General features: G+C 44.0%; 1 protein-coding gene across 16 annotated transcripts in view; it reads right to left on the bottom strand.

Annotated features, from left to right (window-relative positions):
- KIAA1217 (KIAA1217 ortholog) overlaps positions 1-27,000 on the bottom strand; it is a 760,759-nt gene that overhangs the window by 60,514 nt on the left and 673,245 nt on the right. For 13 of the 16 annotated variants that reach the window (XM_043564643.1, XM_043564640.1, XM_043564637.1 and 10 more), the window contains one exon: positions 2,172-3,004. In XM_043564643.1, coding sequence (XP_043420578.1) covers positions 2,172-3,004 — 833 coding nt within the window. Of the gene's footprint in view, positions 1-2,171; positions 3,005-9,379; positions 9,643-23,124; positions 23,409-25,005; positions 25,332-27,000 lie in introns of those variants that run through there. The other 3 variants (XM_043564647.1, XM_043564646.1, XM_043564648.1) reach the window with 3 other exon arrangements.

Here is a 27,000-nt window from a genome sequence, read left to right as displayed (position 1 = left end):
TGAAAGTCAAAGTGGCTGGAATCTGCTCCCCTGCCCCCAAGATCCATGGCCATCTCAGGAGGAGAGCCCTACCATCATCTATGTTCTATTACAGACGCTATTTTCCCCCCAGATCTTCTATATATAACTTGTCATCACTAGATGCCTTGTGGAAACATCTCTATAAGAAGAGAGAAGCCAAATTCTTTAGATCAAGGCACATGACTAAATATAAGAACCGACATGAAATTTATCTTTAACTCGTCATTTTCAAGTCAATAGAGCTGTTATAAAATCATGTTTCTCACACCCCCCCTCCCCCCCAAAAAAGCTACCGTTGGAGGTTTCCTAAGTACAGATGGGAAAGAAAGAATTTTTCTCTCTGATTTCAAACATCCTGCAGTTATCTGGGCCATTTCATATACGATGCTCTTCTGAACAGCACTTGAATTCATCAGTGCCCAAAAGAAAGCAACGCTACTGATTTCTTAGTCCCCCTCCTGTGTTTTTGTAGCTTCACATCTTAGATGTAGAATTTCGCTTCAGAGTTTCATATGAAAAGCACTCTCAAGATTTATTTGCTTTTTAATATTTTGCAATGGCAACAGAAATTGATTTGGCGCTTTACAGGACCCTGCATTCACGAAGGTGGACTTTTAAGGGTTGAACTCTTAAAAGTATACAGATTAAATGCATCCAGGATGACAGCACAGTACAGGGGGAAACAATGGGCTCTAATTTTGTGCTTCAGTAATTGTTTCCGGTGCTCTTGTTTTTAAACTTTCACAAAATACTTTCACAAAATACGATTCGTTTTTTGCAAATAAAATCTATCAAAAATGTTTTCTTTCTTTCCCCATTGCTGCATAATTGCGCTAATATACTAGCTAGGGCAGTTATATTTTAAATGGCCTGTATATACTTAGCAGCATAATTATGCAAATGCTACCATGTTTATGACTGTAAATATCCTTTAGGAGCAGTTACTTAGCATCCGGTCCTGAAACAAATTTTGAAGAATTCTAGTTGAAATGCTCAGAATGCACACCTCAATTTACCTCTCTGCTGGGTAAACGTGTAGCTCATAAATCCTCACCCATCAGGCAGAATATTGCACAGTGGTAAAAAAAAAAAAAGTATGGACTCCTTAATAGATATGGACATTCTATGCCACTTACTGGCTTTATGACCTTGAGGAAGTACTTAACCTCTCTGAGCCTCAGTTTCTGCATCTATAAAATAGGGATGATAATAGTATGTAAGTGATACTACCCTTTTGGTGAGGAACAGGGAATAGTGGTTCTAATAAAGTGCTGAGTAACTGAATTCATATGTGACAACAGGTAAGATGCTTAACCTCTTTCAGACTCCATTTCCTCAACCAGATTTTTAGGATTATAATTATTATGTTGGCTTCCTTCAACCAATTCAGGCTAGAGAAAGTCCCTCTATCCAAATTAGCTTTTCTATTATTATATGAACTTTGCAGAGTTTTAAAAATGGACTGGGCTGGAAAGTTATAAAAATACATACATTAAAAAAGAAATTTAGATACTCGGAATGTCTCATTCCCTAGACAAATTTTGCTGATCTCAGTACCACTTCTGAATGAGTATTAAATCTAAACCAATCTATTTTTATGCAAATTCATGCTTTATCATCCTAGATGACAGACAGTGACACATTCTTTCCACTTCCGAAGGCCAGATGAGAAAGCAAAAGCGCACTCTATAAGGAAAAACACAAATGGCCATTTCGAACACTTACAACTTGAACCGCTCACTCTTCTTCGTGCACAGATCAATTCCCATGAGCTCCTGATCTGTTAGTCCAAATGGTTTCTGCTGATCACAATTTTCTTTCCACTTATTCAGATTTACGCTGATGATGACGTTAGACCCACGCCCCCCCAGGCTGGCGTTGCCCGCAGCATGCGTCACCGCACTGTGTGTCTGCCCCCGCCCTTTAGCATGGCTACTGGCCTGCTTCACTTGACCCCCCCACTGTTCAGAAACTCCTTGCAGACAAGGATGGCCTTTGATCCTACTCTGTGGCTTCTCCAACACCCGCAGGGCACGCTGCACAGGGCCGGTGCTCAGTCGACACCTGTTCCCTCGGTTTGACTCTCAAGAGGGGTCCTCAATAACTCCCAGGCGCACGCAGACCACCCGCGGCCACCCTCACCATCTTACCTGGTCTCTCTATCTTTGGGTATTGTAGCAGTGCTGTAAGCAAACACTTGCTTCTCAACTAGAGGTGGGCCGAAGTCCACAATGCTGGATAATCCTGGAGCGGTCCGTGGTTTTTCAATATACACCAAGGTGCCGGGCTCCTTTTTGAAGGCCTGGCGGCTTGGAGAGGCCCGATCTGGCTGCAGGGTGTGAGGGGGCCCGTGGGCGTTATGGTGGGCATGCATGTCTACCATTCTCAGGTCACCAACTCGGTGGGGAGAGGCGGGAGGTGTTTTGGCGCCCAGAGTAGGCAAGTGGCTATCTGGGTATTTCCTTGATTTCTGTCTGTACAGTGACTGCTCCATATGCATTTCTGCTTGCAAGGAAGGGTTGCAGTATGCACTCGCCGAGCGAATTGCCGTGCGGTGATATGCAATGATGTGATCAGGGACATCCAGCGGGTGCCCACCGTGGGAAGAGGCTATGCTCATCCGTCCCTCGTGATAAAGGTAGGGATCAGTATAGAAGCCCTCGTTTCGGTACATGGCAATGTTCTTGCCACTCATGTCTTCGTCCGGCTTCACATCTCTTCTTTCCAAAATGGCGCTTGGGCTGGGTGAGATGGATCTGGAGACTGGCAGGCTGGAGAGTCTGTCTCTGGGGATGGTGGCGTTGCCAGGAACAACCATCGGGCGGGTGCCCCCGTAAGGAATTCTGGATGGGGAAGGAGGCATGGAATGGGGCACGGGAGTGGATGGTGGAGAACTTGGAATGGCATGGGGTGGATGAGCTGTGGATCCAGGCCGAGAGGCACCAGGGCCATCTCCTCTTGCATAAACAATTTCTCTCTGCATCTGAAAATAAAACAAGACGTTAGAAAATCTCCTTTGATATTCATGTTCGTAGAGATGTCTCGGTGTGACAGTGTGGCTTTCCTGATGTAGCAGGCTGAATCACGGCCCCTCCTTCAGCAGGATGCCCGTACTCTAATCCCTGGAACCTGGAACCATGTTACCTTTCTCGGCAAAAGGGACTTTACGGATGTTCCTTTTTAAGGATATTGAGATGGGAAGAATATCCGGGATTATCCAGATGGGCCCAATGCTATCCTACTATATGTGCAAGAGGGAGGAGGGGGTCAGAGTCAGGGAAGGAGACGAGAGGACAGAAGCAGGGCCAGAGAGAGAGACTAAAAGATGCTCTGCTGATAACTGTAAAGAGGGAGGAAGGGGCCAGGAGTCAAGAGTTGCAGGTGGCCTCTAGCAGCTGGAAAAGGCAAGGAAACGGATGCTCCCCTAGCGCCTCCAGAGGGAGTGAGGCACGGCCAGTACCTTCATATTGCCTGTAAAATCCATTCTGCACTTCTGATCTCAACAACTGTAAGCAAATGCACTTTTGGTGTTCTAAGCCACTAAGTCTGTGGTAGTTACCTCAACCCCAAGAAACAAATACGCCCAGGTTTTGGGGGGAATATGTGAGGTTTTGGGGGGAAAACGCTGCAGTGGTTTGCTTTGGCAGGTCACAGCTTCTTAGAGACACTTAATAAATGCAAATCTAATGTATCAAAAGTGCTAAAATATTATTTTCTAAAATTTGTCCGGGGCGCATTTTCTAGTATTGGCCCTGGAAAGTAGTTACTAAGCATCTCTCCCATCTCTCCAAGCAGAGACAATCTAGAGACATGGCCAGAGAGGGTAATGAGATGCACAGGGAAAACTTGGAAGTAAGTTTCATTATTTCACCAGCCCTCTACTTGAGCCTTGGAGAAACCAGCTCCAAGAGGTTGGGAGAAAATAATGATCTGAGAGGTAAGAATGTAATTGGAGGCAAAACTCATGGTGGTGGGGGGGTGGGGGGGTAAGGTAGAGAAGAGGGAAAGGAATCTGAGGCATGGTGAAGAGTGAGAATCCTAAGAAAACCCTTCTGGGTCTGCCATGGAGTTGACCGTCGTAAGCCAAGTACTTCTTGCCCAGGCAGCAGTGACTTCTGGGTGGTGTCATTACCATCCAGTCCAGGAGACTGAAGACTCCCACTCGGTCTTCCATCAGCTCTCCTTTGCACGAAACGAGGGGTAAAGAATCAATGACTTAAGAATCATAGACACAGAGAACAGACCGGCGGTTGCCAGAGGCAGGATGTTGGGGTTGGGTGAAATGGGTAAAGGGAGTCAAAAGGTATAAATATGCAGCTGTAAAATAAATGTCATGGGGATATAATGTATAGCATGGTGACTGTAATTAGTGATACTGTATTGTATATTTGAAAGTAAGTAGGGGAGTAGATTTTAAAGGTTCTTCTCACAAGAAAAGAAAACTGTAAATATGTGTGGTGATGGATACTAACTGGACTTATTGTTGGTCATCATTTGCAATATACACAAATATCAACTCATTTTGTTGTACATCTGAAACTCATATAATGCTACCTTGTCAATTATATGTCAATAAAAAAAGAATCAAGGTAAGGGGGCAAGGGGAAACTGATTTGCAATTACGCTACTATGTGTAGCAAGGGGCAGAATAAAAAATACAAATTAATTCAAAATATGAATATTTGATACACTTTGTTTTGGTCAAAGCCAAAGAAGGTAATAACTAACTCACCGAGATTCTCCAAACGGCTACAGGGAAGGGATGGACAGCTTTGGCACCTACCAAGCTCACTCTTCAAGTTCTATTTGTACCATCACAGGAGCCCGTATTCCTGTCTAGACTTTTGGCAGATGTGAACAGACAGGGGGAACATGAAGGGTTGGGAGGTGGGTGAGGTAGGGGCATGAGGAAGAGAGGAGGTGGGCTCAAATGGACCAAAACCAAAGTGGGCAGTCAAGAGGCCCACAGTGCGCGTGATGGGGAGGGATAGAAAAAGCAAAAACAAAAAACAGAGGCAACAGGAGAAGGCTGAATGAGGATGAAACAGAGGCCAATGTTCTGAATACGTACTGTTTCCTTATCTTACAAATGCATTCATTTAGTAAGCAATATTTACCAAGCACTTGCTAAGAATAAGGCATTGTTCTAAATAAGCCCCCAAGTTCCTGCCCTTGAGAAGGTACGTTCCTCTGTATATTTCTTAGATGAACACACAGAGGAAGAGGCCTTGGGAACCCCACAGCTTCCTTATCTTGCCTCTGGAAGAATCCACCAGTGCAGAATCCCTGGTCCGGGAGTTTTATAAATGATGCCGGGTTTTCTAACAGAAATGACCAATAAAAAAAATGCAGGCAAGACGCAAATATGTAGCAACCAAAAGGAACCTTCCGAGGGTGTGTTACCTGTGCATCACTGACTTGGTTCCTCAATCCCCTGGTGGGGGCCCCAGAGTATGCAGGCTTCTCACGTGCAGCTACAATTTTATCTCCACTAGCCTCACGTGCACTCCCACAACAGGCTAGTCGGTTCCCCCCTCTAAACCAAATCTGGGACGTCCTCAGGCTGTCCTCACCCCTGGGACTCTCTCCCCATTTCCTGGCCCTTGTGGATCCAAACCAAGACTGAGGGTCAAGGTCTGGCTCCAGGTGCATCTGCTCCACGTGGCCCAGGCCTGATGCCCTAGCCCACATGGTCCTCCCTCTGCTCACTCACTTGACACCCTCATAACTCAGGGGCTCAGGGCCTTAGACCAGGAGGGCATCCCCAAGGTCAGTGTGTGATGACACACAAGACTGTCCTCCCACAATGGCTGAGTAACCATACGTCAGAAGTTCTGCAACAGATCTACACAGATCCTTCATAAATATCTCTACCACCCCATCTTTCACAAGGCAAGGCTCAGCGAAAAGAAAAGTGGTTAAGTAAAGCAGGGCTTCATAGATCATAAAAGACAAGAGGCACTGGCTTAGGCAGCAGCACATATCTGGCCAAACTCCCCACGCAATCAGACCACACAACACAAGATTTAATCCAAACAAAGGTAAAGATAAATTCATACAGATTCAAACATGCCACTGTGTGTAAGACATAACACAGCGAGTGTGCAGGGCAAATCAAGTGCAACAAAAGACAGGTAACTATTGTCATTACTGATACATTTCTTTTTTTTTTTAATTTTTTTTAACGTTTATTTATTTTTGAGACAGAGAGAGACAGAGCATGAACGGGGGAGGGTCAGAGAGAGAGAGGGAGACACAGAATCTGAAACAGGCCCCAGGCTCTGAGCTGTCAGCCCAGAGCCTGAGGCGGGGCTTGAACTCACGGACCGCAAGATCATGACCTGAGCCGAAGTCGGACGCTTAACCGACTGAGCCACCCAGGCGCCCCTGATACCATTTCTTAAAAAAGGTTCCAAATGTCTGTTGTTTATCCCTCTGGATAAACAATAATCCAAACTATTAGTCGTCTTTATCTGGCCTCAGATTACATCAGAGTTTGGGGGATCCAAATTGACCCCAATTAACACACAGTGAACAACCCCCTTTCCTGGCAAAAGAGTAAGAAGACACATTAATAATTCAAGTAGTACAGAACTGTCTAGAAGGATAAGGGATATTAATGAAAGGAAAATAGAAAATTAATTTTAATTAATGAAAAGTTGAGTAAATTTCTTTTAAAACAACAGAGATACCAGGGTGCCTGGGTGGCTCAGTCGGTTAAGCAGCCAACTTTGGCTCAGGTCATGATCTCGCTGCTCATGAGTTTGAGCCCCGTGTTGGGCTCTGTGCTGACAGCTCAGAGCCTGGAGCCTGTTTGGGATTCTGTGTCTCCCTCTCTCTCTGCTCTCGCCCCACCTGCACTCTGTCTTTGTCTCTGTCACTCTCTCAAAAATAAACATCAAAACATTTTTAAAAACAACAACACAGACACCTGCATAGATATTAAAAAAAAAACAAACAAGTTTGCTGATGTGAGAAGAAATGGTTGGGAGGTACATTATATAACGAACTTTTAAAATAAAACACACACAAATCTCTAATACTAGACTTTCTTGGTGCCACGTACAGATGAATTCAGAAAGAGAAGTAACAACGGTAATTCTGATATGCTGTGCACTCATATGCAAATGCGGGTGATAGTCAAAATATTTACCATCTGGTAGCTAATGTCACATGGGTGCCAACCAACCAGAATGGGACTCTGGCCAACCAGGATAGGTCCTATCTGTACGCAATCAGCATCATGTACCCAGTGGTAATGCTGCCTATCAGCCTTGTCTTGTCCATCTCAAACTAACGTTGCCATCACCCCTCGGGGTCACTGAAAGAATCACTGTCCACCTGAGTCCTCCACAGTGGCGGTGAATACAAGGACTCAGCTATGACAGAACAGGTGACCTAAGATTGAATGCCTCCATCAATCCTGGTGACTTGGAGGTTGGAAGTCTTTGGTAGAATTCCTATCTTGCTTTGCCAAGCTCTGACTGACTTCACAAGACCCCTGATAAAAGAACCCATGGTGATGTCCTCCTCAGCAATTCCCCTCAGCCCAGGAAGAGAAGGACACGATGGTTCCATCAGACTGTGGGAAAATGTTTTAAGCCTACAACTAGGATGAACCTTTAAAATTTTAAAACTGAGGTTCATCCACGAAAGGATATGGATCAACCAAAGGCACTCTCTCTGAAAATGAGGCAGAAGCGACGGGGAGATGAAAAGAGAATCTTTTTCAAGTCTTCGCCATGATCACCCAAGGAGACCACTTGCTGTTCCAGTAAAAAGTGGACTTTGTAGCCTCCAGGAGTTATTCACTCTCTGATTGACAATCGGGATGATGGTTAAGATTCTATAATACATAATCTTAAGAAGTCCCAGTCTTGGGGAGCTTGGGTGGCTCAGTCGGTTAAGTGGCTGACTTTGGCTCAGGTCACGATCTCACGGTCCGTGGGTTCGAGCCCCGCGTCGAGCTCTGTGCTGACAGCTCAGAGCCTGGAGCCTGTTTCGGATTCTGTGTCTCCCTCTCTCTCTGACCCTCCCCTGTTCATGCTCTGTCTCTCTCTGTCTCAAAAATAAATAAAACATAAAAAAAAAAATTAAAAAAAAAAAAAAAAGAAGTCCCAGTGTTACAGCTTAGTGCTCTTTCCGTGGAGAGATCTCCTAGCATCAGGCACCTGCATGGTTTTGTTCTGTTTTCTTAACACAAATGGCATTAAATGCATATTGAGTTCTTCCTGCACTAGGCCTGGAAGTCAGACCTCTTAGGAGAAAATTATGTCAAACTTCAAAAGTAAAATAAATTAGCGGCACACACACACACATCACACACTATTGTGACTCACCTTCTATCTGTATATCAGTATACAGTATATCAGATATCAGTATATCTGACTCGCTTTTTCTCCCGCCAGTCTCTGATGCCACTAATCCTATCCTGTTATTTTTCTCAAAATATCTGGAAACCTTGTGTCACAGACACTTCTGTCCCAGAAGCCCTCAACACTTAATGTCTTTATGTAGGCTTTGAAGAATTTCATTTTACAGCAAGAAAAAGCTAACCTAAGCCCAGGAATAAGGGGTCTTTTCACACCTTACCAGAACACAACTCGGATCTCGGATCTCCATTTGCCTATACCTCGGCCCAGACAAAGAAAATATTCGATTACCTTCACTAGAATCACTGGCAATGTATGAACCAGATAATTCTCCTTACTCTACGCCTTACTTTGTTGAGCATCACTTCTCCCTCTTGCCATTACTGCCCAAACCCCTGCTTTCTCTTGTTTGAGTGCTTCCCGTTCTTATAAACAGTGGGGCTTCCTCCGGAGCTCAGCACCGTGGCTCTGACCGAGAGGCCACTGCCCCTGCCCACAGCACAGACCTCAGTACGCTGTTTGGGCCACACTTCCTAGAGACCAGAAAGAATCTGGGGGCAGTTTCAAATTGATTATCTGAAATTTGAGTTAGGAATCCGAACATATATCTATATTTCATTTCCCCGAAACACAGTAAGTTAAATCAAACATTGCTCACTTAGAAGTTGCCTGAATGTAAGATAAGAAGGGGCAAAAAACTTACAATTGTTTCTGGAAAAAAAAAATCTAGCATGCAAAATGTTTATTTCAAATCATTTTGGGAAGCTGTCTCGTGTAATCACGTCTCTTTGTGGAGTATTTAAAATATATATATTCTTTGCGGAAAGGGAGTATTCTGTACAGTTTATTGTATTTCAAACCCCACCCTTCCAAGTCTAGAATTTGTAAACACACCAGTCAGTCAGACCACACAATGAAGTAACCGGACAAAACTGAAAAGGATTGTTATAAGACTCTTTCATCCTCAAAGAATTAAAGCCACTTACTTTTTCTTAAGGAAATCACCTGTACAACTGACGCCGTGAAAACAGCACATTGGCTCAGCTCCCAATTATGCGCTTTCTTTGTTTGCTGGTTTCATCTAAATCCTCAGTTCCACATTTGGATGTTTTAGACAGCTTTGTCTTCAGGGAAGAAATCGAAAAGGCCACAGATCCTAAAACGTTCCCAGGTTGAGTGTTTACAACCGGTAAAAAAAACCATTCTGTTTCCCCCAGTCTTCCGAGTGAGGCTGTCACAGGCATGGATGAAAAGTAGTCCTCCCCATGATAAGCCAATTTCTCCTCCCCTTGGAAATTAGTCACTGAGTAACCTCAGCTCACATCCAACCACAGGCTACCTCACGGGTGACTCAGGCCTGTAACAATTGCTTACACGGAAAACACACACCAACGAACAGACTCCGAGAGGCCTAGGTAAATGGGTTAACAGTGAAAGGAACGTGACAAACTAGACCGGACGGAGAGGCAAACAGGCTCCCTGAAACAGACAACCAGCCACCACAAGACCATCGGAAACCCCGGGACGCTAATTACCGTATTGGACCAACTCTCCGAGTGTGAGCCGCTGAGAAAAATCTAGATAGGCCAGCAGCACCCAACACTCATTCTGCTGCCACACTTTTGAAGTCGGTGGCCTGGCCAGTGAAGGGAACGCGAGCCTCTCCCCTCCTGGTTTTGAACAGCAGAAAGAAAACAGAGGGGTGATTAAGGAGGCTGTCTATTAATTAACCAGCCTGGTTTTACCAAGATGCACTTTGGGTAGCAGCCATGAATCACTCCTACCCAGCGCCGGGCAAGTAACTGTGATCATTCTGGGAAACATACCTGAGAGAGAAGAGGGAGGGAAAACTAGGGCTACACCACGAGGGGATTCCAGAAAGGGAGCCAGAATCCTTCTGCCCTACCTTCAACAAGGCTGAGGAGCAGAGACCAGGGCAGTCTCCAGAGGCACCCCAACCCCCCCCCCCCCCGCCCCATTGGCAACTGCTGTCAATGCAGCTGATCTCTTGCGGGGCGACAGGCACAAGAAGGTGTGTGTTCCCAACAAGAAGTGGCTTGTGCAGCGCTGAACAGAAGACAGGTGTATCAACGCCTCACTCACAAAAGGTGACGGAGAAAAAGCATTTCCTTAGCTGGCGGGTAGGCTCTGTTTAATCACCACCATGCTCTCTGAGCCCTTAGGGACGGAGGGGAAAGGAAAGCTATCCAAGTGGGAATCCAGCGACAAGTAACTCGAAATGCTGGGCTGGAAACCCACTGGCCTCACGCCACACCCCGCGACCAAGCTCTGGGAAGCCTGTGCATTTTTCAAACATTTTAAGGCTTTTCGAGGCTGTTCTTGCTGACCCAAAGAATTCCATGACGTCTCTCAGGTTCAAATCCAGTCAGTGCTTCAGGCTTTCTAAAGAAAACTGTTTACCGCCATCAGAATGCTTTGTGGCTATTAAGGGCGGGGGACCACGGAGCACGGGGCACTGTCACCCTCCTAAGATGCCTCGTTAGACACAATATTTGGATGAAGTGGTTGTAACAGATGCCACCTAAGAGGTCGGAAAAGAGTAGAAGGAATGAGAAAACGCTTGTTTCGATGTTTAATCTCATCAGCAGGAGTTTGTGATTTCTCACCAGAGTACGGGAAGCACACGCGCTATCAGCCCCTGGAACATTTGGCACACATTTGGCAGGTTTTGCTTCTGCAGTCAAACACACGCTTTCCAGGAAGGGAGATGTAGGGGTTGGTCTCCCTTGTCTGATTAAGCCATGATTCCACCCCTACCATATCCCCCGAAGACCCCGCTTTCTGGCATCAGATGTCCTAACGGCTCTTGTACTGATTTACCTGCTGTTTACACAAGCAGGACGGCTTGTAAGAACGGATGAATGAATGTGCAGTGTCTGGGCCACGCTGTCCCCCCCGGAAAACAGACGCACTGAGCGCTCACCACTGTTTCGCTACGTGCCTCACGCCATACTCCACACGGGCGTCCACGCCGGCTACGGCGGAGACAGGTGGCTTCTGTTGACCCAGCTGCCTTGCAAGTCGGGGTGGGGGGTGCAAAGTGAGAGACGGTCTGGTTTACGTCTCCCATCTCTTCCTTCCCGTCACGTTCAGAGCAATTTCCTTTCACTTTTCTGAAACGTTTCAGGGCACGGTCTGGAGAGTATGCGCATGGCCTCGTCATGAGGAGAGCTGTAATTCACCATCAGGAGTTTGAAAGCTGCGGTGAATCAGGATGAGTTAAATATCCTCCAGTACGAAGCACACAGGTCACCCTCGAGAGAGGACCCTAAGGTCCTCGAGTGCCCGGTGAAGAACCAGGCGGGCTAATTTCCTAAAGCAATATCCTGGTGCTGTGCAGCATTTGACTTCACCTGTCCGGCTCGTGCTCTCCAGAGAACAGCTCATGCAGGAGAACTCACCCCAAAATGTGGCTCATTCTGGGTGCGGCCAACCACCGCGTCCCCGCGCTCTGGCGTCCTTTCTTCGCCGGACCCTCCTCTGCGTGACCCACCTTGGGAGGCTGCAGCCTTTGTGAATTTGTTCTTCCCAGTGGTGTATTGAGTGTTCCACTATCGATGCCCCTTCTTCCTTTCATTAACTGGCACGATAAGCAAAGTGGAAGCAATTTATTTCTTTGGAGTTAGTATTAAAAAAGAACATGCTAGTAAATATTCAGCATTACCTCAACAGGAAATAATTTTTATGCTCTGGTAAGGCTAACAGTCTTGTGGAAATTTATTTCTATTTCCTCTCTCTCGTTCATTTCTTTATTGGCTTTTAAAAAATTACATATGATAAAAGGAAATCTAAAATGTGCTTATGAGCATGAAGACGGCGTGGTGAAGGGAAGTAATTATGACGTTGGGAAATTTCAAGTCCGTCTTGCTTACACTGTTAAAATTGGAAAGGCGGTCATTTGTGAGGTCTTCGCGAAACTATTAATGTTTCATTTGATCATAAATGGAATGTCTCCCAGACACGAGACAGACAGACTGTTGCCAAAATTATTCAATTCTCAGCAAAGAGATGGTCCAGTCAGTGGTTAGCTGACGGCTATATTTAAGAGGAGCGTTATTTCCACAAATATTTTGACATGGGAAGCACTGGTGAGCCCTCCAGTACCGGGACCCAGCTGACGTAACACTGCCCAACGGTGATTAAAGATCCCAGTCTGGAACAGAATAAAGGGATGTTAAATAAATCACTCAGCTTCCAAGCCACAGTCAGTAACTGTGTGGAGCTGGGGGACAGATAAAAGAAAAATGTGCTTCTCTCACTGATACTTAATCTTCTGGGATACTCCTGTATCATCCAGGCCAAGGACAACCTCCTTTCGCACCTAAAATAGTTACAGTTTATAAAACAGTATCTTCTCTCTACCACTTGTAACAGATAGTGCAAATAAGTCCTCGTTTTTCATCCCCATCCCCCTGCACACTCACGCATTTCCCGTAAGGACGCTATTTGTTTATGCATCTCCCTTTGGGGCTTCTAGATTTGTTCTAGTGGTAAGTCATTTCTGTCACCCAAATAGAACTTTTCAGTGCCTTCGACTTTATTTTTCGTTTCCTGACTGTTCCCTGAACTCCCATTTGGCTTGTCAACACGCACTCCGCAACATATAATACATTGCTTTGTTTATTGACAATGTTTCTCATTCTATGAAGGGTTTGCGATGGTTACGGACACCCCTATCCACAGACACAAGACGGTCACCCAGCCGTCTGCAGCTTACAATTGTGATTCTATTTCGCGGACCTCTGAACTCGGGGAACCACACACAGATCTGATACTCCTATCCCCATGTGACTGGTTAGGAAAAGGAAGCGTCAGGAGTTTCGAACCTTGCCCAACCTCGCGTGGTGACAAAGTCGTGAGGCGGCAAGAATGCCCGTCTTCAGGTTCGCCACCGTGTCCCTGCTTCCTTCACAGTTTAAGTGGGAAACCATGTGTCCTCTAAGACACTGTGCTGCTCTGAGAGGAACCGTGCCCCCAAGGCCTTCCCCGCAGGGACTACTGAATGTTTATCTGCTTGAGCTCTGAACTTCAGCAGGCAGCGTGGTGAACTCGGCTTGAGCAGTACCTTGTCTGCTTCATTCTCTGGTCCAGATTTTCACAGCAAAGGAAAAAAATAATTGACATCTCAGGGGACTTTGGATCCAATTATCCAGACACTGTCTTGATTACTACTAGGTTTTATCTACTTGCCTCAAAATTAGTTACATGTATGGTAGTATATGTCTGTATACATTACACTTGCATACATGTACTTCTCTGTTCTGTATCACTGATTATCACTATACAGATATCACTGCATCACTAGTCATATACGTGCAAACGTGTATATACACACACATAGACTTTCATCGGTCACAGACGCCACATGACTTATGGGATAAAATGGCTAGGCTTCCTTTGATTAGCATTCCTCACCTCTCTGACTCCAATCCCAATGCCGAGTGACATCCCTGGGACTGTATCTCTCAGAGGTGTATGAGTCACTGAAAGAGCTATTATAATTCTGCCACTGTATCCTATGCCCCTCTAACCTTTCATCAGGGAAACCGACCAAGTCGACTATACGATGAGTGAAAAAAGTTGATATAACACTATAAAGATTTAGGATGTTCACAACAATGTTAAGAATATTTTTACTACAGTTTTTAAATAAGTCATCATTTTTTTTAAGTTAGTTTATTTTGAGAGAGAGCGCACGAGCATGCGCAGGGGAGGGACAGAGAGAGAGACAGAGAGAGGGAGAGGGAGAGGGAGAAAGAATCCCAAGCAGGCTCCTCGTTGCCAGCCCAGAGCCTGATGTGGGGCTCGAACTCATGCCTGTGAGACCATGACCTGGGCCGAAATCACGAGTCAGATGTTCAACCGACTGAACCACCCCGGCGCCCCTCGATGTAAGAATTTTTGAAAAAAAAAAAAAAAATCTCGGTTTGATGATATGACACATCCTCACCGTATCTCAACAAACTGATGACATTCTGTATAGAATTTTATGCTCACAGACACGGCTGAAGGATAGATATTTCTCAGTGGGAAAAATGGTGTGTAAACAAATCGATGGCTGATAGATGCTGGAAAACAAACGGTCTTTTGTTCTTGGTCGGTCGCTGTCCTGTCACATCCCAGGACCCCTGTGGCAGTGTCCAAGAGTGTTCCCTGGTACGTGTAACTCCTTCGGGTCCACTCCCTGTCCCTCTTTCCTCATGACTCTTCTGGAATCGCCCCTGTGGACCCAGGTTACAAGTGAGGTCCCTCTAATGGCATCACCCCACTGCCTGTAGGCTGCTCTGTTTTCATATCAATCAAAGCAAAGCATGTGCTGGTTCTATTAGCAAAGAATAGAACGAACACACCACACAAGGTGAGTTATGCCAGCAGAGTGAGTCTAAAAGGGAATTTTACACAAAACCACAATGAGATACCACCTTATACCTGTCAGAATGGCTAAAATTAACAACCCAGCAAACAACAGATGTCAGAGAGGATGTGGGAAAGGGGAACCCTCTTGCACCGTTGGTGGGAATGCAGACTGGTGCAGCCGCTCTGGGAAACAGTGTGGAGGTTCCTCAAAAAATTAAAAGAGAACTACTCTACGACCCAGCAATTGCACTACTAGGAATTTATCCAAAGGATACAAAAATGCTGATTCAAAGGGGCACACGCACCCCAACATTTATGGCAGCACTATCAACAATAGCCAAAGTATGCAAAGAGCCCAACTGTCCATCGATGGATGAATGGATAAAGAAGATGTGGTATATATATATATATATATATATATATATATACACAATGGAGTATTACTCAGCAATCAAAAAGAATGAAATCTTGCCATTTGCAACTACGTGGATGGAACTGGAGGGCGTTATGCTAAATGAAATTAGTCCGTCAGAGAAAGACAAAAATCCTATGACTTCACTCATATGAGAACTTTAAGAGACAAAACAGATGAACATAAGGGAAGGGAAACAAAAATAATATATAAAAACAGGGAGGGGGCCAAAACAGAAGAAACTCATAAATATGGAGAACAAACTGAGGGTTGCTGGCAGGGAGGTGGGTGGGTGGGATGGGCTAAATAGGCGATGGGCATTAAGGAGCACTTGTTGGGATGAGCACTGGGTGGTGTATGTAAGTGACAAATCACTAAATTCTATTCCTGAAATCATTATTACTATATGTTAACTAACCACATGTTACCTAACTTGGATTCAAATTAAAAATAAAAATGAAAGTAAATAAAAATAAATGGTAAAAAAGAGGCTTCTGATGTACGAGTTTTTAGTTCTGCTGTTATTCTGACCTTCAGCTGAACAGTATTAACAAATGTATCAAAAGCAGCAAGGATCCTGTGAGGGGAAGAACCCCAGAGGATAACACTGAAGGACAGTAATTCACAAATCCACCAAGTTCAATTTTCCCTTAAAACAAACATGACAAAACAACAATGGAGATCCAGATCAAAACAGCCCTTGTGCCAATTCTTCATGGTTTCAGAAGAGCCAATCGCTCTTCTCTTTAGCAACAACTTTCAACCCCTCAAGCAACTTTCAAACCCTAAAGAAGTTCCATGGGTATCCCAGGTGTATTGAGTGTGTGAGCTGAGAAAATTCTCTCCTGTAAGACTGAAAATAGATGCCATTTGTTGTATAATTATATACACTCATAAATTTCCCAGCTCTCATTAGTTATGAAAGAATCTAAAAGTTTCCAGGCCTATAAATTCAATGAATATATCTTTGAAAACATGTCTGTCTTCCTCAGGTGTGACTGGAGGTGTGGCAAAGATCACAAGAGCGGCTGCAACTTTGGACCACGCCAGGGGTCCCGGATGCCCCCATTCAGGGTGTCTTCCAACAGTCATTGAAGCATGGTGGAACCTGCATTCAGAACCAGATGCTAACATCAGGTTCATTATACATAAACGAGAAAGTCTCATCTAGACTGTCTCTATATGATCACATTCTGTGTATCCATGACATATTTTCTAAATAGTCATTCTGTATACGAAGCTCAGGATTAAGACTGATGATGGGGGAAAAGGATCTTTAAGACGTACTTCTCACCTTTTAAGAGCTTACCTTCTAGCAGGGATAATGAGGCACGTACATGAATATTCAAAGTAAGACAAAGCAAGAATAACTCTGGCAAGCGTTCAATGAGTGCAATACACAAATATTCTCGGAATCTACAGAAGGGTAAGATTCTTCTGGCTGGGATAGTTGAGGAACACTTCTCTGAAGAGGTGAGATGAAATGAATCCACACATTATGAGCAAGACTTCAGTAGAGAAGAAAGAAAGAGGTTGCTTTCTTAGGTATTCCAGGCAGGAAGTAAGGCGTCATTAGAGACCAGAGATGGGGAACGCTAAGTGACCCAGAGGAACAGACAGATCTCTGACCCAAACAGCAAATGGTTCTCCAATTTTAACCTACATTAGAAGCACTTGCTGAAATACAGATTAATGGGCCCCACTTCCAGAGTGTCTGAGATAGTAGGTCAGCGGTTGGGCCTGAGAATTTGCATTTCTAACAGGTCCCCAGGTGATGCTAAGCTGCTGGTCCGTGGAATGTTCTTGAAGAACCACTGCTCTAGGGAGTAAAGGGGAGTGGGAAGTGCCCATCAAAATCTTCCTTCTAGTGTGGGTTTGGTTAAATCCTAATTCAGGAAGCTGACCTTATTAAACTTTGGGTGACAATTTTAATTACTTATGATTTCTCTATAAATAAATACTTTCAACTAAATCCGCCAGGAGAAAACGGAACAATGGCAAGGAAACTCATGTTTTTGAAGACTTCCTATTTACCAATGCTTTCCAAAACCAGCTCATTTAATTCCCAGCAGATTCCCATCAGATAAACATTATAATCCCCATATTACAGATGAGGAACTGGGGCCCAGAGACTTCAAATGTCTTACCCAAAGTCAAATAACAGGGCCAGGATCTATGAAGTGCCAGAAAAATCTCATACTCGAGTGTTAAGAAATCAGTGTGGAGGCTCGATCTTCTTTGAATACTCTTCAAAGGAAGGCAGCAGTTCAGGGATCCCTAAGGTCAGTATTCTCACCATGTAAAATTGGGTTCAGAAATACCTGAACAAAGTCATCTGTATCGAATGTTACAGAAGACACAAGAGAACAGTAACATAGACCAGACCATGTTACCGTTATCTACAAATGTGGGGAAAAACCACCTTCCAAATGATGACCCCAGGATGTCCGTGAGCCCCACAAGAGGGCTCCATTTCAAAGAAATACCTTTGTGTGTTCAGTTCAAATATCACGTCAAGTCAGCCAGCAAGCCAGTGGACATGGCTCAGAAATCTGAGATGGTCAGCAAAACCACTACTTCTCCTTATTTGGATAAATAACAGCCTCCAAGACAACCAGTTTGGGAGCTGTGCATACCCCGAGGCTGGGTTTGGCAAGCCTCTCCACCCACGCCCTGCCCGGCCTTGCCCTGTTCGACAGCTGGGGGAGTTTGGCCAGTCACCGCTTCCCACTGGGTTTCAACACTGCCAGCAGCCTCCCGCTCCGAGACGGGATCTGCTTCCCTGTGTCCCAAGAAATGCCGGACTTTGGGCATTCCTACATTCAAAGGAAGCCCTGCGTCCCCAAATCTCAGCAGCTCATGAGAAACAAATGGAGAGCCACTAGCTCAGTGACTCCATGTTAAAGAAGTCACGGTCCAGGGGCACCTGGGCGGCTCAGTCGGTTACTCGACAGACTTCAGCTCAGGTCGAGATCTCACAGTTCGTGAGCCCGAGCCCCGCGTCGGGCTCTGTGCTGCCAGCTCAGAGCCTGGAGCCTGATTTGGATTCTGAGTCCCCCTCTCTCTCTGCCCCTCCCCCGCTCATACTCTGTCTCTCTCTCCCCTTCAAAATCAACAAACATTAAAAAAAATTAAAAAAAAAAAAAGGGAAGTCGCGGTCCATATGACAAAGCTTCCACATCGGGTGAGGGGGTGGACATGGTCTAGTTGTCTCCACCACCCCCCGCACCCACACAAAACCACGGGAAAGAATGCTCTGTCACACAGGAGGCAAGACAGGTAAAGACAATGCTCTGTAATCTACGGAGCCTTTCGAAGTTCATGACTAGCGGCCAGAGCTTTCAACTTCACTTCAAAAGCAACATAGGGACAAAGCTTCTCCCAGAGAGGACAGGAAGACAGGGGTGAATACACAGACAAAGGGAGTTTCTTATACTTGGTGCAGTGAGACACAGGCTTCATTCCAATGGCCCTCAACCTCAACTTGTCCTTCAACAGGCTGCAGTCTACAAGTTAGTTTCCAAAACAAAACATTTTTAAAGGTCTAATCATCCTCTTCCATCAGTACTCCTCTGCACCGTGACGCCCAGGGAAGGCGGTGGGTCGTGGTGGAATGAATACTGGATGCTGAATGAAAACACTGTTTCTCCTCCTGAGGATCTCCTCGCATGTGCTCTTACCGCCACGATTGGGGCTCCGCCACCGAACTTTTCTGAACCTCTGGTTCTGCTGCTCGGTGGCTTCAGGAACACCTCCTAGTTCTGTGAACATCAAGTGAGCTGAATTACTCTTGTATGGCTTGCGAGCAGGGAAGCGTGAACCGCGTGGGTTATTATTACAATTGTCCACAAGCATTCATGGGCTCACTCAAATGAGAGCAAAATGAATAGAATGGATAATGTTCACTTTAGTATATTCACAGGAGCACCATGAGAATGACACACTTTCATGAGATACACGAGCTCCCAGAAAGAAAGAATGGATGGAGCTTCGGAAAGGAAGCGTGCCATGCCGCATTATATCCCAAAGACATACCCTTGAGAAAAAAGTCTGGTTATAGGCACTGGACTCACAGTCAAGAAAGCGCTTTTCCTCATTCCCATTCCCGGATTAATGGGCGATTCTGAAGCCGGATTAGGCTCAGTAAAAGATTTCTAATCAACTTTATACTGATAGAGATTCAAACGTCAGTTATTTATAAAAATTATGAGACGGGCCATTATCCACATCTCCGCTCCTGCCCTTCTCCTTCCCTTCCTGTGGCGCCACCTGGGAGAACCTGTCTTTGGGAAGGAATCTTGCCTGTAGCCAGAATAAAAGTTTTGGGTAGTGGGGGCAAGGATGAACCAATAAGCTAGACACAAGTTTTTTGGATCCTTTCAGAATTCCAACTATATTGTTCATTCTAGTCTCCCACATTTATATTAAAAGCAGGCATCTGTGTGCTTTAGGATAGTCCTTGATAGAAAAACAGCTATCTTGCCATATTGCTCAAAAGATAGCTTTTGGTGCTCTTTTTTCTTTCTTTCCCTTTCTTTTCTTTCTTTCTTTCTTTCTTTCTTTCTTTCTTTCTTTCTTGAACTGTGGTTATTTATTTATTTATTTATTTAATTATTGCAAAGCGTGGTGATTTAATGCAAGTGTCATGGAAGGACGCCTGGGTGGCTCAGTCAGTTACGCATCTGACTTCGGCTCGGGTCATGATCTCACCGTTTGTGAGTTCGAACCCCACGTCAGGCTCTGTGCTGACAGCTCACAGCCTGGAGCCTGCTTCCGATTCTGTGTCTCCCTCTGTCTCTGTCCCTCCCCTGATCGCGCTGTCTCCCGCTGTCTCTCTCAAAGATAAATAAAACATAAAAAAATTAAAAAAAAAATGCTGTCATGGAACTTACAGGTCGAGATGGCCCTTCAGATATATTCACTGCATCTACATTTAAAATACAAAAGAAGGTTTGGGTAGTTTTTATATTATTAAAATGGACTATATACAGGAGTACTTATCTATGGATAGAAATTCTCTGTCAAAATTAAAAATCTCAAAACACCACATCTGAATCATTTTTATGCTCTAGTCACAAAGTGATACTGAACAAAAACTTATTAGCATTTCCCTAAATTTCTTCGGATCATTGTTACGAATAATAAAAATACAGAAACATTTTAAAACAACATATTTCAGTCTTAAAATGGTCATATTAACATAATTATAGCCTTAGGTTGCCAAGAGTGGCACATTTCTCATTTTCATGAGAATGCAGAGGTTCACCCAGATCGCAAGCTAATAGGCTCCTTGGTCTAAATATATACAATAAAATCTAAAGCAAATTTCTGAAGCATTAAGATCAGAACCCTGGAGATATCTAGTAAGTAATTTGCGCTGCAGTGGAGCAGATTTTTTTGTTTTGCAGTTACACAGCTGCTAGGAAATATATTTTTAGATTTGCTTTTAAAAGCAAGCAAAAATGGTATCCACTTTGTAGATATGTATCCAGAATGTTCCCTCAGTCCCTCCTACAAGGAGTCCACCATGTACAGAATGCTCTCTCGGCCGCCTTCCTTCTTAAGTCAGTGCAAGGAACAGCTCTAGACGCTCATCCTAGACGAAAGCTATCACACCCTGACTGTGATACCTAATGCTCTAGAGGCTTGCTTTATGAAAAACATGCATTGAAGTTTAAGCAGGTCTCTGCTATTTCTGAATCACCTCATCACTGACATCGTTATGATTTCTTACTGTTGTTGGGGTTTGTGTTTGACTGCTCTTCCTAAGATATCAAGGGCAAATGAAAAGGCACAGGTTCAGAGAGTTAAATCAGAACAAGGGAAAGCATGAACTTTGATTTCACAGGAAAAGAAAAAATAAAAAGAAAGAAATCAAGTACATGTGTCGATCAACCGAGAGAAACATATTTTCTGTATTTCAGGAATATGGAGTGAGTTAGCGCCACCTGAACCACGAGAAGGAATCCCTCTGGCTTAAATGGCACACTGGATATTCACCCCTTCTATCCGGAGAGCCTCAAATCAAGAAAACTGAACAAAAATGATTTAATGAACAGCTTTTCTTTTGTGCCAAATGACAAGGTGCCGGAGTTCTTCAGAACTCCTAAATGGGAATTAGTTCTGATTCTGACATCAAAACGGTTCATTTTTTCAACCATATAATCTTTAATGACGTTTTGCTCTGTCTTCACAAACCCCTGACTGGCCCCTTGTCTCAAAGCCTCCGTTTTTACAGTTTACTCAGTAATAAGACACCGTCACCATTTTGGTCACTTTCTCATACCAACTGTGCTATTACCCATTTAATGATTTTCTTTAAGTCAATGTTATTATTGATTGATTGATTGATTGATTGATTGAGTTAAGGAGGCTTCACATCCAGTGTGGAGCCCTGTGTGGGGCTTGAACTCACGACCCTGAGATCAAGACCTGAGCTGAGAACAGTCAGACGCTTAGCTGATTGAGCCACCCAGGTGCCCCAAGTCAATTTTAAATTGACTCTTTTTTTTTTTTTTTACTTAGTTGTGGTGAAGGAAAAATATTCATTAACTCTCAAGCTGTTTGTGCTACTTACCTAATATTCATTAAAACATTACACAATTATTAAAATTTCAAAACCCGTTTTACGAGGTCCCACCTAAAACCACTGGTTCTGCGTGAAAAATGACTTTGAAAGTCATCCGAATGGAAATACATTAACATTTCAAACAGAGTTACCGTAGAAGCCATTTTCCTTAGCAAAAAGGCTGACTTTTGAAAATAAGGTTATAAGACTACACACCCCTTTTAAGCCAGTATGTATTGTTTTATTCAAAGCATCCCATAATTTGAAGCAGCTGCTGTTTTTCAGATGACTTGAGGGCTTATTCTCCTTCAATAAAAATATTGGATCATCTCAATCTGGTTAGTTCAAAATCCATTTATTTTTGGTCCAGGCCCATGCATTTCCAATTAATGAGGTTTGGCCCCACTCTAGACACGTGCTGCTCTGGATGGTAGGTGAGGCCAATGGCTGGCTAGGAGAAGTCAGGTAGGCAACACTTTGCTAAATCAATCAAGTGAGACCCAGTGGGGCCAGAGCAAAAGCAGGGAAGCCCTGGGGGATGGACAAAGGGTTAGCCTGAGGGACAGGTGGTTCCAGCCCTGTATTTGTTCCTTCCTTGTCTTGTGATCTTGTCACTCCAAGTCTTTGCAACCACGCTAGACCCCCTAAGTCTCACCGGATGGGTTCTAAAAGCCGATGCACAGGACTGTCTCTCCACCTCCGAAACCCTAGGATTCCGAAAAAGTCAGGCCCGTTGCTTGAGGTGGTACCAACTACTAGGTCAGGTATCTCCCTGACCCAAATCTACAGGAGCAGACAGAGTATCGCTCCTGCAAAAATGACGCGCAAGCCAAGGGATCAGCAACCTGATGGGAAGAAAAGCAGGGGAGAGAGGAAATGGCTTGCCAACAGTCGATATGGATGTACCTTAAAAATATATTTTTTTTCTCTGTAAGAAACTAACATGCACTCCCCTCCACCTCACGCACAAATTTAAATAAAAGCAACACATACTTACCTGAGAAATTTTAGAAGAAGTGTAAAGGAAAGAATGGTCATCTGGAAGCCCTCTACTGGGCAAGATCGTGGACGGAGGGAGCCTGTGCATACTTGGCAGGAAACAATTTCCTACGGTCTGGGTTACCCTGATGGGGACCCACAAAGAAGACAGAAAAGCTAAACCCCGGGAAGAAAGCAGCATGTAGGTGCACCGGTTACAACCTGAAAATACCAGGACATATGCTCCCAGTCAAAGGCAATTTCCGCTAACATCTGTATTTACAAGAGCCAAGAAAAGGGATGTGGTTTGGATATCAAAGGGCGGAGGGTGTGGTGCAAACCTCTCCTGAGCTCTCCAGCACTGGCACAGGATTCTTTGGGAACAACCCCAGTACCTGCTAAAGGAAGGTCCTGCTCCAATCGACTTTCAGTTGAGGCGGCTGCTCAGCCAGCCCCGGATTTCATGCAGAAATGGTGTTGGAAGCTGGCTGTCTCGATCCCGAAGCCCAAGTGCGATGCTGGGAAGAAAGAACAGCTGCATCCCCTGTTGACGCCGTTGGCAGTGATGACTTCGCATCACAAATCACCAGGATATTTTTGTGGCTGGAGTGGATGCCTCAGTCTCCAGGAGGGGGTGAGGGGAGCAGCAGTCCCTGGTCCCGAGGTGGCTCGGCTGGCTGCCCCCACTCCAGAGCCCTCCGCCTTCAACGTTATTCAACGTTCTCCCTGTCCTCCCCCAACGGCTCTGCCGGAAGCCTGACAGGCTGCGTAGCCTGGCATGTGGGCAGCTCTCCATTCAAAGACACTTTCTCACTTCCAGATCAAGCTCACGAATAAGCTCCCTGACCCGGGTCTATGAAACCAGTTTTCGAGTGACACGGCACAGGAAGCAAAGAAGGAAGGAGCAAAGAGGAAAGGGTAGTTTGTCTAAAACTATCCCCACGCTGCCTCCTGTTTACCGTTCTCGTTCCACTCAGAGTAAGTTGTAACCAAGTCTCTGACACAACAACCAGTCTGATAGTAGGTTTTGGATGCTACAGATCTAAACCAACCAACCAACCAACCAACCAACCAACCCCCCCCCCCCCCCGGCAAATTGTACTAAATAATTTATCTTGAGCCAAATAAAGATTGCTTATTTGTAATTAGTACTTTCAAGTTAAGTTCTCTGTCTCTGACTTCAGACAGAGCTCTTACCTACTAGTAAGACAGTTGGCCTGGGTTTGAACTTCAGCTTTGCTACTTACTCGTATGGGATCTCGTTACTTAATCTCTTGGCCTCAGTTTTTCCGATCTAAAAATGGGTATAACTGTGCCTATGAAATTGAGCTATTCTGATGATTCAATGAAATATTATATATTATTTAGACCACACTAGATAACAACTTTTCATGCTTATTAACTCCTCTCGAAAAGGGGATAAAGATAACCACAGGGATCTGGATAAGCAGATCCATGCACACATGAACCTTTAAAGGGAAATAGACTCATTTAAAATTTAATTTCATTGCCGTACTGAATTCTTTTTTAAAAAAAATGCAAAATATTGTGACTTAACTATTACAAGAATAAGACAAAATAGCTACGTCTGGTAAATAAAATTTCTGCCAAAGAGTTTTTTCAGGCAATCAATAAGCCTGACATAATAGGATTATATCTGTTACATAAAACCCTAGAAGTTTTAAGTGTTACTCATGAGGCTTACAGGGATATTTCTTTTAAAAAAGTCAAAACCGAGATACAAGAGCTATTTTTAATTTAAAATTTAAAGTGTTTTTCACAAGGAAAAAAAAAAAACTCAACAAATAATTTTCCCTGGAGTGTTGAAGGACACAGACTAAGGTTCCCCTCCCATTGTATCACATCTTCAAATCTTCTACGTTTGTCTTAGAAACTAAATACAAGTCAACATCCTCATGAAAACACTGAAAATGGTCACAAAACACATACATCAGTGAGATCTATACTGGCAGATAATCCTGACACCTTCAATTCTTTTTAATAAGGTTAAACAGAAACTAGATCATAAGATTTACAGATGAAAGACAACCAAATGTCATTTAAATGGATTTTTCAAAACAGACGATTGCCAATAAAAAAGGACTTTCCTTTTAAGCAGTTTGTAAAAAGTGAAAATTAAAAAGCTGGAATTTCAACTCTTCATTGAATTGAACTTAAATACAGAAGACCTGCCTCAGTTGAAGGCAGATGTCCCACAGCATGGCAAAAAAAAAAATTCTGACAATGGTATTTTGTTATAAAGGCACAGTTCTTACCTTACATCTTCCGTGAACCTTTCTCCTCTAGAAGAAACTTTCTAGACTTGCAGAGACCTTGAAACCACCCATCTCTCGAATGCTTCCAGCTCTGTCTTTATGGTGACTAAATGCAAGGCTTGGTTTTTTTTTTTTTTTTTTTACAGAAGGAAGCTTTTAGTCAAAATATGTGGTTTAAAGGAGCAGTATCCACCCTTGTTAAAACCATTTCACGGACATTCAGAGGTTTTGTTTCTACTCTATGAAAGTTAAATCTGAGTAGGAAGGCATTTTTCCTGTCCCGGAAATCAGCATAACTAAAACCAATGCTGAGCTAACGAGAAATGTTTCTTCCATGTGTTCCGTCTGGCAGAAACTGCAAGCCATATCAAGGAAACACGTGATGTTTATAAATACAATATGGCTCATGTTGTCATAACCTCTCAATGACAAAAAAAAAAAAAAAAGTGCAAGGAAAAGCAAGCAGCCACACAGCAGGAAAGATGAGATTTGTATCACTTGGAAGCTGTATATCAGATGTGCATATATTACCCTTTCTTGCTTCTTAGAAAATAAAAGAAAGTATTACTGGAAGCAGCTAGGGAGGAAGAAAATCTCTACCGTGCTCTGGATAGCCACTGGATTCAAATGTGTTTGCCCCCGTAACCATTTCAATAAGAGTAATTCCTTACCAACTGTAACATAAACATCTTTCGGCCGGTCAGAAAAGCATGACATAAAAGGGGCATAATTAGATACATCACTCAAGTGAGTTCCACTGTGCTAACTCGAGCAAATAATAGAACGGAGGCAAGGATTTCACGGAGCCTGGAACTGATTTGAAAATGTACAGATGTCTGTATCACGACTGATTATTGACCTGTTGATTATTGACTTCAGATCTTCTGCTAGATTAGAAGATTTGCGAGGGCAGTCACCACACTTGCTCACTATTACATCTTCAGAATCTCGCACAAGAGCCAGAGTCAGAGGAGGGGTGTGACGCATAATGGCTGGGTAAGTGAACCGGTGAACCTTGGGGGTAGGTGAACTGGTCTGAAATCATCAATCCTACTTTGTGAGTTTGGAGGTATTGGGAATTCTGACCAACAACTCAATCTACCAGCAAATCTGTCCTACTGAATTATAAAACACAGCAAAACAAGATCTGTTATATTTAATTGGGTATCCAGAGATTAGTGTACTTCCTACCACAGGTGAATTTAACTCCTGAAAATAAAATTTTTAAAAAGGGAAAATATGTGTGCTTTTCTGACAATCACTTAGTTCACTCCGACAAATCTGTTAGACTCATCTTAAATGTTAGGGTTATTGGGGTGCCTGGGTGGCCCAGTCCATTGAGCATCCAACTTTGGTTCCAGGTCATGATCTCACAGTTTGTGAGTCCGAGCCCCACATCGGGTTCTGTGCTGAGAGCTCAGAGCCTGGAGCCTGCTTCGGATTCTGTGCCTCCCTCTCTCTCTGCCCCTCCCCTGCTTGCACTCTGTCTCTCTCTCTCCCTTTCTCAAAATAAATAATAAACGTTAAGAAAAGTTAGGATTATTAACTGTTATACAATTTTATTGATAGGATGGGAGAATTTGTTAGGACAAGACAGATATTCTCATTTCTCATTTTGGTCAGGAACTACCACTAAGATAAGCTAGGGAATGTGTTACAAATGCTCATACTTCTATTTACAAATCATTGTACTGATCTTAGCAAATAGGGTATTCACGGAAAGTTTGCAGTAGGAAAAGTGCTGAAGCGAACCCCTTTTTCATCCGGACAGTTAATGAGAATTTCCTCAGAGCAGGACATTGCCAGAGGGAAACACAGGGAGCATGAAGACGAACTGGAGGAAACCTTCACCCCTAAAGAAGCTCAGGGGTTAGAAAGGAACTTCTGGTGTGTCCATGGCAGGCAGGAAGAAAGGGAAGGAGATGGACAGCTAAGGTCCTGTGGAGGTTCTGAGACAGGCTTGGCGAAAGGAAATGGTAGAGAGGTCATGTTAAA

Source organism: Prionailurus bengalensis, chromosome B4 (assembly GCF_016509475.1).
Source record: "Prionailurus bengalensis isolate Pbe53 chromosome B4, Fcat_Pben_1.1_paternal_pri, whole genome shotgun sequence".
Classification (NCBI taxonomy): domain Eukaryota; kingdom Metazoa; phylum Chordata; class Mammalia; order Carnivora; family Felidae; genus Prionailurus; species Prionailurus bengalensis.
The sequence above is the reverse complement of the archived record's forward strand: the minus strand, read 5'-3'. Positions and strand labels throughout refer to the sequence as shown.